General features: G+C 38.9%; 1 protein-coding gene across 1 annotated transcript in view; it reads left to right on the top strand.

Moving 5' to 3' along the window:
* The first annotated feature begins 3,526 nt into the window (after positions 1-3,526).
* The window catches only part of SMPD3 (sphingomyelin phosphodiesterase 3), a 36,089-nt gene continuing 25,030 nt past the window's right edge, over positions 3,527-14,585 (top strand). Inside the window, exon 1 of the mRNA XM_086469473.1 lies at positions 3,527-4,864. Within this exon, the coding sequence (XP_086325599.1) occupies positions 3,527-4,864 (1,338 nt within the window). The remainder of the gene's footprint in view (positions 4,865-14,585) is intronic.

Genomic DNA, 14,585 nt, shown 5'->3' with positions numbered 1-14,585 from the left:
TTGACAAAATTGTCAGTCAATGTCATGTTTCCCTAGGAGTTGTAACACCCTGTTATCATATACTTAAGAAAATACTTATCTATAGAAGACTTAATTAGACAAATTATTATGGATTCATTCTGGTTCTGCGTTTTTTTCTGGTATGTTATTTTAAAATAGTAAAAGTCAAATTGACCTTATAGTCTGCAACACAACTGCAGCTTTCACCGGAAAGCCTGAAAGTTGGAATATAAGGTTTGCAGTCTGTCCCCAGTTCACATACCCCAAACACCAGTGTTCAGTTTACCTTTGGCACTGTTGTAAACAAGAACCTTTCTGGTCTGCTGAGTGATCATGTAAATAGACAGAGCTTTATAAAGCTTTTTAAGCATCTACTAGAACAGAATAACTTCTTTCCAGGTTTTTCTTGTCTAATGGTAGTTACATAATTGGACAGGTTTTAAGTTATTTTGTTCTGATATGTAGATACCAGAGTCTCTTTTGAGCATTCTTACTAAAAAGTCCTGAAAATCATTCAGGAAAACAAATCTGCTAGGCTTTCCCCTATTATCAACATCCCAAAATGCCTTTGGCAATGAGTAAATGCCAAGCATTTGTTGTTTGGCACTTGAATAGTCACTCGTTTATTTAAACTCAAACATGTTGCAGAAGATCATGAAAGTTATGCTAAGCTAATAATTAAAACAAACAAAAAAATAACCTGCCTTGATCCAACCTTTCCAATTTCCATCTAAATAGTACCATCAGGGCAAAAGTACCTGGGACCGTATATCCCATTAAATGTAATTGCCTGATGTTGGCAAAACGTGCAGTTGGCTGTGAGCAATTGCAGGAGCATTATAGTTATGCTCAGAAGGCTAGGTGTGTGTTGCTGCAGCTTCTTTTTCTTCTACCCTGCCCCCCCCCCCCCCTTTTTTTTTTTTTTTTTTTGATTTTTAGTCAGGTTTTGGCAATCTTTTCCTGGTATCAGTACGTGCATATTTATTAAGCATCGTTTTCTGTCTTGAAGATTCTACATAAGGTCTCTCACTGGCTTTTCCTTCTCTGTAGTATTGGGGTACCAACTACTTAGTTTCACTTTGGAAGGTCTTTAGAATCTTGTCTCCACCCAACCTGATTTTTCTCAGTCTCTTTTAGGATTTGATTCCTATCTCCAGTCAGGTTTTGTTATGAGTCCCTGTCACCATCTCCCTAGATTTTTGAGACTGACGCTTGCTTGCTTGCCCTAGGGTTGCCTTTTGCTGCTGGGAAGAAATATCTGCAAAACTATCTCCCCTTCATCTGTTCCTTTATTCAAATTCTTCTTTGCCGTGGTGCCTACCAAAAATGTATGGCTGCAAATCTGACATGCTGTGACTACTGTTAGTCCTGCTGATCAGGAATCTAGACTGAGGGAAGAATGATCTTATCGTTAATAAACAGTGTGTGTGGTAAAAAGAAAGCTAGTTAAGAGCTGGTGTGTACCACAATTAAAAATATGCTGACAGCAGGAACATAAGTCAGTTGCAAGGGCTTGGTTTGAAGAAGCAGAAATCTAAAAGGTGACAGAAAACTGAAGAATTGAATTTTTATTCTGATTCCAAGGCGGCATTGCTTTGTAAATCTATTTCTCTTTTCTATGTCCCATGTAATTATTTTATTTGATATTAAATAGCAATACGAATGCCCTCTGTCTCTGTGTGCCATGCAGAATGTTTAAAATTCACATCAAACTACTGTAATTTCCTTAATTATGGCTCCCTGAGAGCCCCAAATTTTAATTGAATTTATGCCAATGGTTATTATTATATAATTTTCATCCCTCCATGATGTCGAAACCAAAGATGGGTTTTGAAGTATGGTCCAGTGTACATTCTTTGTTTTGCTTATTTGGTGAATGGGTTTAATCTAGTGCTGCTTGATATTATTTACATTCTAGGTTTGAAACTTGAAACATTATAAATGGGAATTCCGCCTTCATCAGTCACCTAGCTTTGCTCCTCCACCTGGGTAGCGTCACAGTTTCAGTTTATGGAGCATGACATGCATTCATGGGTGATACCATTCTGAAGGCTGATAAAGTTTGATTAATATTAATGCTTGTTTTTTAAAAATAATTTACATTTCATATTATCAAAACCTGTGTTAAAACCTGAACTTACTATAAGTTGTTAAGATGACTTAAATTACTTTAAAAAAAAAATAAATGTAAGCTGTATGTATAATTCCAAGCTTTTTTAATATGATCAGGCCCCTAACAATTTTATGTCTTTGGTTAATCATGACATTCGCTGAATACCTCAGGTCAGGATGTCCCAACTAGTGAGACAGCTTTCGAAAGACATTGTCCGTCTTCAGAGGAAAGATATGAAACTGTTTTTCTTATTTGATATATTCAATTAGTATTGTTTCCTTCAAAGCTGAAAACTGCAATTGAAAAACAGTAATGTTAATTATGATTAATTTGTATTTTGCTTAAGTATTCACTGTATGTAAGAAACCTTTAATAGGAAATCATATCAGGAGGTTTTGTGGGCTGTATCGGAATGAAACTGAACTACAGCTTGAAATAAATAGTGAGTATTAAATAACTAAATATTAAAGCAAAGTGGTTTGACTTACTGTTTTTAATAAACTGAAAGTTAAAAATTTGAAACCATATGAAAAGTATTTTAATTGATGTAAATCAACCCATTTTGTTTTAAAGCGCAGCAAAGCAAATAATATTTTATAGCAAATAAATGTTTTTTGCTTTTAAGTACGAAGTGCCTCTGTCATTGTACCTCCATCAGATCACATTTTTTTTTTTTTTTTTTTAAGGACTTTGGCAATTCAAGCAAATTTAACTTCAGTGATAAAACACTAATTGCAATCGTCTTAGAGCAGCCTAGAGATAACTGCTAAACACCATTTTCAAGGTTCTGAAAACAGCTAATAGAAATAAATATAAATGTTAGTGTAATGGATTATAAAATAAAAGAAACTCCAAACTATATTTCCCAATGTAAGGCCTAAAATTCATAATAGAAATGTATTTCATGACAACATTAACCATGTGCATTGAATGATCAATGTACTTACTTCATTTGCAGAAATATCAGTCTCTTGTTGTTGGAGTTGCCCTAGATCCATAGTGTTTAACAGACTATCAAAAATTCTAAATTAAACAAAATAATTTAGACTGTAAGTCAAAACCGGTGTGAGAAATTCTGATTTAAACTTTTAATAACTGTTACATATGTTTTGTGTCTTTTGTTTTTACAGATTTCCTTGCCTCCGGAGTGTTTTGTTATGGCAGCCTCCAGTGAACAATGACATCCTTTGACAAATATAGATGCCAAAAAGCCAGACGAAAACAGTGGCCTTGTTTCATTTTTACTCCAATGCAGTGAAATGGTGCTCTTAAAGTTTTGCTGTTGAATCACTGGAAAAAACCACACTGTTGACTGGACCTTTTTTTCCCCAGCCCTCTCCCAGTGTTCTTATGGATGCTTGACACAGTGACATCATGTAGTAGGCCCTGAAGTGTTGTCATAACTAAGTTGCAATGGTTTTATACACTTCCCCATTTCCCAACAGCTTTCTGTCAGTTCTGCATTCTTTTTCCTGGGGCCTGATTTTCCCATGTTATTGGTTAGCAGATAGGCTTGTGGCCTCTTTTGTTCCAACCACCTATGAAAAACGTCAAAGAGCAGATGATCCGTGCTATTTTCATGCACTCTGCATCATTATTACCACTCCCATCTACTTGGCACTGTTGGTAGCCTCTCTTCCTTTTGCTCTGATTGGCTTCTTGTTATGGTCCCCACTCCAGTCAGCCAGGCGGCCATACATCTACTCCAGACTAGAAGACAAGAACCACGCCAATGGAGCCACACTGCTCACTGAATGGAAGGCTGCAGGGAATGGGAAAAGCTTCTGCTTTGGCAGTGCCAATGTTTGCCTGCTGCCAGATTCTCTGGCAAGATTTAATAATGTTTTCAATACGCAGGCTAGAGCTAAAGAGATTGGCCGGAGGATCCGAAATGGGGCAAGCAGACCACAGATCAAAATATATATAGATTCTCCAACCAACACATCCATCAGTGCAGCAAGTTTTAGCAGCTTGGTCTCCCCCCAGGGTGGAGATAGCACTAACCGTACTGTTAATGCTGGCATCAAAAGGACAACATCAATGGAGTATAAAGGAGACAATTCTGGCTCAAACAACAGTGAGGACAGTAGAGAAGACAAAGGTGGAGCTGGAGAGCCAAATGAGGGAGAAGAAAACACTTGCATTGTCCGCATAAATGGAGAGGATAATGGCCACATGTCAGACGCAGAAACAGATCCTATCAATGGCCAGGCTCATGCCAGCGGCCCAGCAGAGCCCTCACAGGAAGGTGATGCAGAGATCGCAAAAACACCTAACCACAAACAGAAGGAAGGAGATTCTGGGAGTTTAGACAGCTACTCTGCCTCGCGAGAGTCCTTAGTTAAAGTTCGTGTTGGAGATGGTACAGTGGACCAAAGCACTGTCAACAACAAGCTCCTCTACAAAGCTTCAATCATGAAGAAGACTTCAGTGCGGAAAAAGAAACATACAGACGAGACCTTTGATCATGAGATCTCTGCTTTCTTCCCTGCCAACTTGGACTTTCTGTGTTTGCAGGAAGTGTTTGACAAAAGAGCTGCGGAGAAATTGAAAGAGCAGCTTCATCACTATTTTGAATACATTGTCTATGATGTTGGGGTCTACAGTTGCCATGGCTGCTGTAGCTTTAAGTTTGTGAACAGTGGTCTACTTTTTGCCAGCCGCTATCCTGTTATGGATGCTGCCTATCACTGTTACCCCAATGGAAGAGGAACGGACTCCTTGGCTTCCAAGGGAGCCTTGTTTCTCAAGGTAAGAGCCTTTTTGAAGCCATAAATAGTGACTCCATATATGTGACAAGTTATAAAGTTACGTTATTTTTCTCTCAGTCATTTCTGTTAGAGTTCAAAGAGGCAATATTGAGATCTAGATTACCTGGTATAACCTAGATACAGGTTTTGTGGCCTAGATACTGTGTTAGAGATGGATGAGCATGAAATAATGAGTGACTTTTGGAGGTAGAACTTGAGTATAATTTCAAGTGTCAAAATTTGAAGTAGTTTTCATGTAATTTTAGTTTCTTTTTTACAGAAACAACTTTAATAAAATGCAGAAATTCTACGCTTCGTAACACAAGTATAGTACAATGGGCATTACTGTTAGAAACCAGCTTATGCATGTCCTGTGTTTATGTGGGAATCAAAAGACAATCAAAAGTCTAAATGTCAGTAGAATAAAAGTGAAAGAATTGCAAGAAATGTATGGCTATCCCTCTCTCTTGGTTGCAAAAGATTTGTTAAGGAGAGAAGGATGATGAATAAACAAACCAAAAAAATGCCTGGGGCACTGGGGAGCACAGAGCTTTTTTGCTTTATTAACGTAGTTTACTTAAATTAGCTAATGGTAGTGAGAACATGGGGTTATATGTCTGTAATTCTTGAAAAGCACAAATAAAAGTCTGCATGCAATGATTTGCTTTTCCAAGACTACTGTCTGTTCATGCTTAATTATTGGGAGAATTTGGCTATGTTCTTCATAAACTGGAAAGCAGGCTCTTCTAATTTGTGATTAATCAAGAACCAAAACTTTGTGCAGAGATCTAAATCTGTAGACCCAAACCTAGACAGATCTGAAAATCACCTAGAATACCAGATTTGAGATTTCGTGATTTTTCTCACAGTTTGGAATAGCTTTCGCTAACTAAAACCTGAACTTTTTTCCTAATGCTAGCAAAATACATCAGGTGCCTAAATGATAAGTACTTTCTAGTGCATATGCTCACGAGTGCTCAACAAAAGCCATAAATAGCCATTAAGAATATTGTTAATAATGATCAGTGTGGGGTTTTGTACCTGCTGTTTATAGTTTGTAAACAAAGCAAAAACTTTTGGTTTTGTGGCTTGCATTTAAAAAAGCAACTATTAGAATTTGCAGTCTGATAATAGTTCATTATTTAATATACATTTCACATAAACAAAAGCCTGTCCATATCCGAAAACAGGTTTCCAAAAATTAGGTCTAATCTTTCTATTCTGTACCTCTTATGTGCTTATGAATAGCTAAAGTTTACCTTTTTCATTATAAAGTGTCGCATGCAAAAAATGAACATACATGTTGTGCAGTGTAAGTATTACCAGGGTCACAAAGACTACCCTTCAACATATGCATATATTAGAGATTAAGAGATTAAAACCAATCTGCTTTCAACTGCCCTGTGCTGAGTCATTGATTTGCTACCCTGCTAGGCAGGATGCAATGTCTCCATTTCTCTTGCAGAAAATTAAGCCTCTTTTTAAAATTCCACTGGGATGATGAACTTAATTATGGATTCAAGTTGTTAAATAACGTTACAGTTGAGCAGGGAACAGGGACCAATTATTATGAAGATTTGAAGATGACTACATTCTTTTAAATACGACAGAATTCTGGCCCAGCTTGTGTCTTTGTCATGCTGGTATGCTGTACTTTATACTTAAAATATTTTTCATTCTGATTTAAGTCATAGAATGACAGAATGGTTTGGGTTGGAAGAGACCTTAAAAGATCATCTGGTTCCAACCCCCTGCCATGGGCAAGGACACCTTCCACTAAACCAGGTCTCTCAAAGCCCCGTCCAGCCTGGCCTTGAACACTGCCAGGGAGGGGGCAGCCACAACTTCTCTGGGCAACCTGTGCCAGCGTCTCACCACCATCACAGTGAAGAATTTCTTCCTAATGTCTAATCTAAATCTCCCCTCTTTCAGTTTGAAAACATTACCCCTCGTCCTGTCACTACCCTCCCTGATCAAGAGTCCCTCCCCACCTTTCCTGCAGGCCCCCTTCAAATCCTGGAAGGACTCTATAAGGTCTCCCCGAAGCCTTCTCTTCTCCAGGCTGAACCACCCCAAATCTCTTAGTCTACTCTCACAGGGGAGGTGCTCCAGCCCCCTGATCATCTCCGTGGCCTCCTCTGGACCCACTCATGCATGTTGATGTCTTTCTTGTGCTGGGCACCCCAGAGCTGGATGCAGCATGGCAGGTGGGGTCTTGCCAGAACAGAGCAGAGGGGCAGAATCCCCTCCTTCGACCTGCTGGCCACTCTTCTTTTGATGCAGCCCGGGATGTGATTTGCTTTCTGGGCTGCGAGCCCACATTGCTGACTCATATTCAGTTTTTCATCCACGAGCACCCCCAAGTCCTTCTCTGCAGGGCTGCTCTCAATCCATTCTCCACCCAGTCTGTATCTGTGGGATTGCCCTGACCCAGGTGCAGGACCTTGCACTTGGCCTTGTTGAACTTCATGAGGTTCGCACAGGCCCATGTCTCCAGATTGTCAAGCTCCCTCTGGATGGCCTCCCGTCCCTTCAGCGTGCCGACCTTCCCACACAGCTTGGTGTTGTCAGCGGACTTGCTGGGAGTGCGCTCAATCCCACTGTCCATGTTGCCAACAAAGATGTTAAACGGCACTGGTCCCAATACCAGCCCCTCAGGAAGGCCGCTTGTCACTGGTCTCCACTGGGACATTGAGCCATTGACTGTGACTCTCTGAGTGCGACCATCCAGCCAATTCCTGATCCACTGAGTGGTCCATCTGTCAAATCCATGTCTCTCCAGTTTAGAGACAAGGATGTCAAGTGGGACAGCATCAAATGCTTTGCACAAGTCCAGGTCTATTGTGAAATGAAATTACTTTCTGTCTTAATTGTATATTAAGTGATTGTTGATAATTTCTTTCTTTGACCAAAAAAAAAAGTAGGAATGATCTATTTAATTTTAGCTTTGAAACAAAGTAGGTTTGAAGATTGTTTTTCTTGATGTAGTGCTTAGTTAACAACTGAGTGTGTGTGGACTCTGGAGAAAAAAGCTACAGTAAGTAAAAGCTTGTTTGTTTTTGAAGTCAGTGAGAATCAATCCATTAACTTCAGAAGTCTTGAGGTCTTACACTGGGATAGCAGCAAGCTAGCAAAACGTGTCGTAACTGTGAGTGGAAGGTGTCGTTCTACCCAGTACTCTGCCATTCAAAATGGCCAGCTTATATCACTGCTTTTAGAGGCTTCTTTTACTGGCTCTTACAGTATTTTGTATGTATATAATGCAATCCAGTCCTACATTAGAGTTTATCTCAGTGTGGTTTCAAAGACAGTGAGGGCCTTGCAGAACAAGAGTCTCCTAATGGCTTTTCATTCAGTAGTGCCATGGAGTTAAGGTTCTCTGTCCTCTCTGTATTTTTAAGTTCCTTACTCCTATGGAAAGCATGGTATTCCTATTTCTGAAGTAGAAAAGACAGCAGTTGAGCGTTCTTTTTTGGAAGCATTCTTAGGAAGACTGTTCCCCTTGCATGGCTTCCATCACTGAGCAAAGGAGCAATGCTCTCTATGTTGTTTAAAGAAAAAATAAATAAATTGTGAAAAGCACGTGAGAGGAGAAGACTTGCGTATTTTGAAAATATAGATAAAATCACTTGATGTTTCCACTCACTGGGAGGATGAAGCCTTTATTCAAATCTTTCTCAACCTCAGGAAAGATCCAACACCCAAACTCAGAAGAACGTTCAGAGAAAGAAACTGGCTGTCCTTTAATGAGTACGGTTTGTCTCCTTACTACAAATATAACTGTTAAGGAGATAAATTAAAGGTCTCGGAACTAAACATTTAGTGAAAGTTGAACTATTTTGAACAAAAAGGCAAAACTGTTTTGGGGGAGTTGTGTTACAAAACAGATCCCTACTGCCAAGGTGCAAGTGTTTCACACATTTTTTTCCTTTCGGAATAGGTTCTGTTTCCAGTGAAGGGGAAATGATTTTCCATTGCCCCCCTCTTCCTTGCCCTGTCTTCACCATTGTAAAGTTCAGGTGGAGATTTGGAAGGATTTGAAAGATTTGCTTAGTCATACAGAATTATTTTACCTGAGAGACTTAAACAGCTCAAGGGTTATTATTAGTAGCTATAATAACAATCAGCTCTTACGTACTGCTTTTCATTCATAAGTCTCAGAGTGCATAATAAAGAAAGGTCAATATCTGCTTAATAGAAGGAGAAACTAAAGCACAAGAAGGTGAAGTGACTTGATTGTGGCTTAACACCTGGGGTGTCACAACCAAGGAAAGGAGTTGGAAGTAAATTACAGAGACTTTTAACACTGTTTCATGCTACTGATGTCATGCTGCCTAACACTGGTCTGGAGACCTGTGCAAAGGAATTTTGCTAGCCTTGGTCTGTTCTCTTCCTAAAGATGTCGTCTGCCACAAAAAGTGCTGCTGCTATGTTTTCCTGACAAGGATCACTGGCTGTCCTTTGATGAGTACGGTTTGTCTCCTTACCTCAAATATAACTGTTAAGGAGATAAATTAAAGGTCTCAGAACTAAACATTTAGTGAAAGTTGAACTATTTTGAACAAGAATAGTTTTCGACTGTTTTATCCATCTGTATATGCTGATGCTTTCCAGGTTAGCCTCCATGAAGGCATGAGGATGACATAGTTGTGAGTAGCTATTGTGTAAAGCCCATTTTCTGCGAAACTGGAGGACTAATTTACATTTGGCACTTTGATCTCTTCAAACTCTAGAAATGTTTCTGTCTCCAGTCTGAGGGCCTCATTGGGACATAAGAGGGACACAGGCACAGAAAAAACAGCATATAAGAAGGGGGGAAATGTCACTTGCATCTAAGTGACAGTTTCATGTCTGAAGTGTTAAACCACAATTCCTCATTGCCACTAAAGACTCAGAGGAGAAGTTAGCAAATATATAAATCAGCCAATCCATTTTCATGCTTTGACAGTCTGGGCCCTTGGGAGACTCTGCCGTGACTCTCTATTCTAGCACTGCATTTCACATTAATTTAAAATGCCTAAGAAAAGAACCCTTGAGTCTGCTTTGTAGGTTTTGTAACTCCAATTGTGTCTTACTGCTGCTCTGCTACAGATAGAGGAGGGAAGTGGGACTGACAGATGCTATCCTGTGCTGGCAATTCTAACTAAAAAGCTAGCTTGTATGTATCTGTATATACCATGATGCGGATTGCGGTGTTCTCGGTTACTCTCTAGCTGTTGGTTTGACACACACGTAATTTTAACTCCCAGTGGTTTTGATTAAGTTAAAGGGAGCTTTAAAATACATGTCCTTTCCAGAAATCGGATGATGATTTTGCAGTCAAATCAAGTTTAAAAGGTATCAGTGAGTGCTGAGCAGAAATTGTGTAATGTGTTACCTGTTTGTAATTTACTAGAAGGTTTCAAAATGTCAACATTCATCTTTAGATAGAGGGATTAGCATGTAGCCTTAGTTACACTGTCTTGCAGAGATGCTGTGTAAGTTTTAGCCAGTAGTGTAATAAAACCAGAAAACATCCTTAACTTGAAGCGACGTGTTACTGAATTGGAGAGCTTGTCCATATTTTTCCAGATGCACCAATCTAATAAAACCTGTCGCTTCTGCTGTCAATTTTTGCCTCTCATTAAATTGTAATAGCTAGAACTGTCACGTAAATCTAAGCCATACAAGACATGTAAATGCATACTCGGGTAGGGAGATGGATGAAAGAGGTATCGTTCTCAAAATGGCTATTAACTGAGGAGAGGTTTTGGAGCGGTTTTGCTCCCACTGAGACTGGGAGATATGGAGGAATGTTGCATAGGAGGCTGTTCTCCCTGCCGTTCTTAGTAGGAAATTATTCTGGGTTTTGGCATCTGCCAAGAGAGAGAATTTTAGGAAAAATAAGAGTTCTTGCTTAAAACACAGTATGTGAACATAGAGCAAAAGCAAAACTGCAGTCTCAAGTGGGTAGTTTCAACAGCTAATAGTATTCTAACAAAAGGAAAAGGAATTAAAAGGAGAGAATGTCTTGTGGTTTTAGCTAAATTTCTGAAATAATTTGTGTTTAATTAATATTAGTTCCTAAGCTTATTAACAGATTTACTTTTCAAATTCTCTGAAAATTAATGCTGTTCTCAGGAAGTACAGTAATTGTGCAGAGAACATGTTATTATTCATTGCTTAAAGGAAACCTAGCAACCTTTGCTTTATGTGCAGAGCTAAACTTGTTTTGAAAAGAGCTGATGTGGTGGTAACAGATGGTAGGAGGAGCAGTAGCTCTGACCGCAGAACTGCTTTGAAGCAGAGTTTTTACTATTTGCTACTCTTGATGTGCCTGCTTTGTGATAAAATGAGAGTTCCCTGAATTAACCTCTGTGATTCTCCTTTTTGATATTACTGATGCAGATGTATCTTGCGTGGGTAATTTAAGCTGTCTGTGCTATCCCATGCCAACTTGTGTGTGTTGTGGCTGAGAGTGAAGGGGCAACTTCTGCTACACAGTTGAAGGGAAGCCCTTTTACCTAAGGATTACACAGAAAAGGGGAATAGCTTTTTTCTGACCCCAGTAAAAGATCATCTAGAGATTTCAGTCGTTAGATTTTCTTGTCCGTGATCAGTTGTCCGGTATCTACAGTTATCCCAAGATGTATAAAAGAAATGTCTGGTGCTGTTCATGGATTTGTTTAGATAACTCCAAAGCTGTGCCATTTAAGTCAGGAAGGCAACCTAAACATTTTCCACATGTTGAGTTTTTGCTATAAAATGTTAATGCAGGAGTTGGATCGAGTCCAATAAACTGCCTAAGACTTTTTTAAAAAAGAAAAAAAAAAAAAAAAGACCCTACCATGGCACTGTACCATGGTCCATCACTTTGATATAATTAATGTTACTAATCACAGTCTTTTTCTTCTTCATTAATGGGGACAAATTAAAACTGTTATGCAGAATGAAATACAGGTTTGAAAGAATGTGAGTTGTGGGCTTTATCCTCTTCAGAAGAGGAAGAGGCCTTCATTCATGGCACCAATTTGCAGCCACTTTCCCCCACATATAAGCTTAATGAAGCTTTGCCAAACAACTAATTCTCTGAGTTCATGGAACAGTAATTGTTGTCACATGACCGGTGGGGAAAAACAGGATTCTGAAATAATCAAGGGCAAACATGGCTAGAAAGAATTGCAGAGCACCAAACAGAATTTTGAGCTCACCTTTATAACATTTTAAGCTTATTTAATATGCTTAAATAATATATCTATAATAATAAATAAGTAATTTAACGAATGCATCTTCTTTAGAAGCTTCTACACATCCCTGAAGGCAAAAGGCAGAGCTTTCAAAGTACTAAAAATAAGAAAGATCTTTTTACACTATGTCTAAGCTAACCAGAAAACTACTACAAAGAACACAAAGTACAGGACATCTTTCTTGAAAGTTACCGCTAATCTAAGTCATCTCTGTGGGACAGGAACATTTGAATAGTAAATGTGAGTAGCTGCAAGTTTTCTGTGGCAGCTTCTCTTAACAGTAACAGGAATGAGGACATGGGTACACAGTTGACGGGCTATTCCAGTTAGTTGCTTGGTGCCAGCTATCCTGTTTGTCTTGGAAAAATGCTGAAATGGAAAAGAAGTGTCCAGGAGGGGACATTAGGGAGAGATTAGAGAAAAGTTATACTGGAAAGAAAGAGAAACTCTATTTGCCATTTCCTTCTTTTCTCTTCCTTGCTCTATTGGTTGCTTGTTACAATCACAAAGGATGTCTATAGTGATGTTCCCGCCGTAGTTGAAATAGGGAGGTACAGACAGTGTACTGTTGCCAGCACGCCTCAGAGTGTCAGACCTGGGAGGTCTGAACTACAGTTGCGTGGGGACACATGCTACTTCTGTGTATATAATGGAGCATCCCTTGAACTTAATATTGGCTACATATGGCAAGATGAGTATTTCTGTGGGAGTAAGTCAGTGTCACATCTACTGTAAAGTCTGTTCCTGCACCCTGCTCTTACTGTCTGTCTGGGGTGTTTTATTTCTAAGACAAACAGTAACTCGAGGCCCCTGCTTAGATGATGGTTTTTACAAATACAGTGTTCATGCTTTTGTTTTTAAGGAGAGGGTTTTTTTCTACAGAGCATGCAGGTGTGCTTTTCGGCCTGGCTCGTTTTTCTTCATAATATCATTGAACATCATTAGCTTGGTTCTTGTCATGATCGTAAATTTGTTTGTTGTAGAGCTATCTACTTTGGAGACATACCCTCTTCAAAAGAGTAACGCAGTACTACAGCTGGCATTTATTCCAATGCCAAAATTGGCACCTTTCATGGTCCAACTAAGCTAATTAAATGAATGTTTTTGCAGTCCAAGATGTTATGAAACTATAATGGCTAGAAGCTAGAACTGTTCTGTGTAGCATCCCATCTTCCTGAAGTATTCTTAATGTTGCATCCAGATTATTTCCCTTCCCAGCTTTTGGTTTATTGGCTGCATGTGGATTGTGGGGTGATAAACTCTGTGGAGCTTTTTTTCCAGTACGCCAAAATTTTAGCTCTTTTCTGGTTTGCACACCTGGATTTGCTTCCCATGAAGGAAGACGCAATGGCATATGCTTGGACTTGTATGTGTATAAACCCTTCATATTGAAGGGTGCGCATTTAAGAAACTTGTCTACTTTATTTAGGATTTTTTTGAATGCTATCTCCTCTAAATGTGAAGCTTCTAGAAAATGTCACTAAAGGTTAAGTTCTCCTCATAACAAACCTTTTATTTTTGCCTACACATTATTGGTCAGTGTATGAGAATCCAGTTTGATTCTTTATTCGAGTGAGATTTCTCATGTACGGCATGGCCCAAATTTTCAGGCATTAAAGAGCATCTCCTTCCAAGTAGCTTATGGTTTATTAACACACCAATGACATGTTTGAAGCTGGTTTTTACAAAAGTATTGAAATACCCCTGGTATTTATGTAGCATTTCCCTGTCTTTTGTTTAAGTATCTGTTGATGCTTTTCTTGACATCCAGATGTAATAGAACTGGTTTGCACTGCTGGGACAAATGTGTGTAAATATAAACTGTTAAAGACAAGATATTTGTCATGTTTGCAGCTTTGTACACTTACTATGCTGAAGCATGGCGAACATGAGATGTGCAAGATTTTCCAGTTAGCTCAGAAAATTCCCATGATAGCAAGTAATGTGATTGAATTTAAAGTTATTTCCTTCAGTGTAGCTCTAAAATTTCAACTGTTGCTACTCATTACGTTTCTTTTTTCTTGTCAACAAGAATCTTTCTGCTGTAGCCTTCTTGGCTTGATTTCTTTCATGAGCACTGTTTGTGACCTGGTACCAGTCTAATTGGAGGACATATTACTCCTTAGTTCCCATAGGAGTGAAAGACGACAAGTTTTTGATACACAATTGTAGGAATATACATAATTTTGCATAGTACAGCACAGTATCCGCATGGTCTCACCAACAAATTGTACTAATGTGCTGTGGCATAGAGATGAAATCGTTTAATAAGAAGTACTTGATGTCAAGTACTTTTGTGTACTTGACACAGTCAGTACTCTGACTGAAAATAAAAATTCAGAGCTGCCAGCTTTGCACTTATTTATTTAATTTACAGGCAGGGGACAAGTATAAATATGTAGCAGTAGAAACTGGCATTTTGGATTCCAAACACAACCTCAGTAGTCTCTTTCTCTTTCTGAGCTGTTAGAGAGTAGCGTAGGGGAAAGGGACTTG

This window comes from Leptosomus discolor, chromosome 8, assembly GCF_034619465.1.
Source record: "Leptosomus discolor isolate bLepDis1 chromosome 8, bLepDis1.hap2, whole genome shotgun sequence".
Taxonomy (NCBI): domain Eukaryota; kingdom Metazoa; phylum Chordata; class Aves; order Leptosomiformes; family Leptosomidae; genus Leptosomus; species Leptosomus discolor.
The sequence above is the reverse complement of the archived record's forward strand: the minus strand, read 5'-3'. Positions and strand labels throughout refer to the sequence as shown.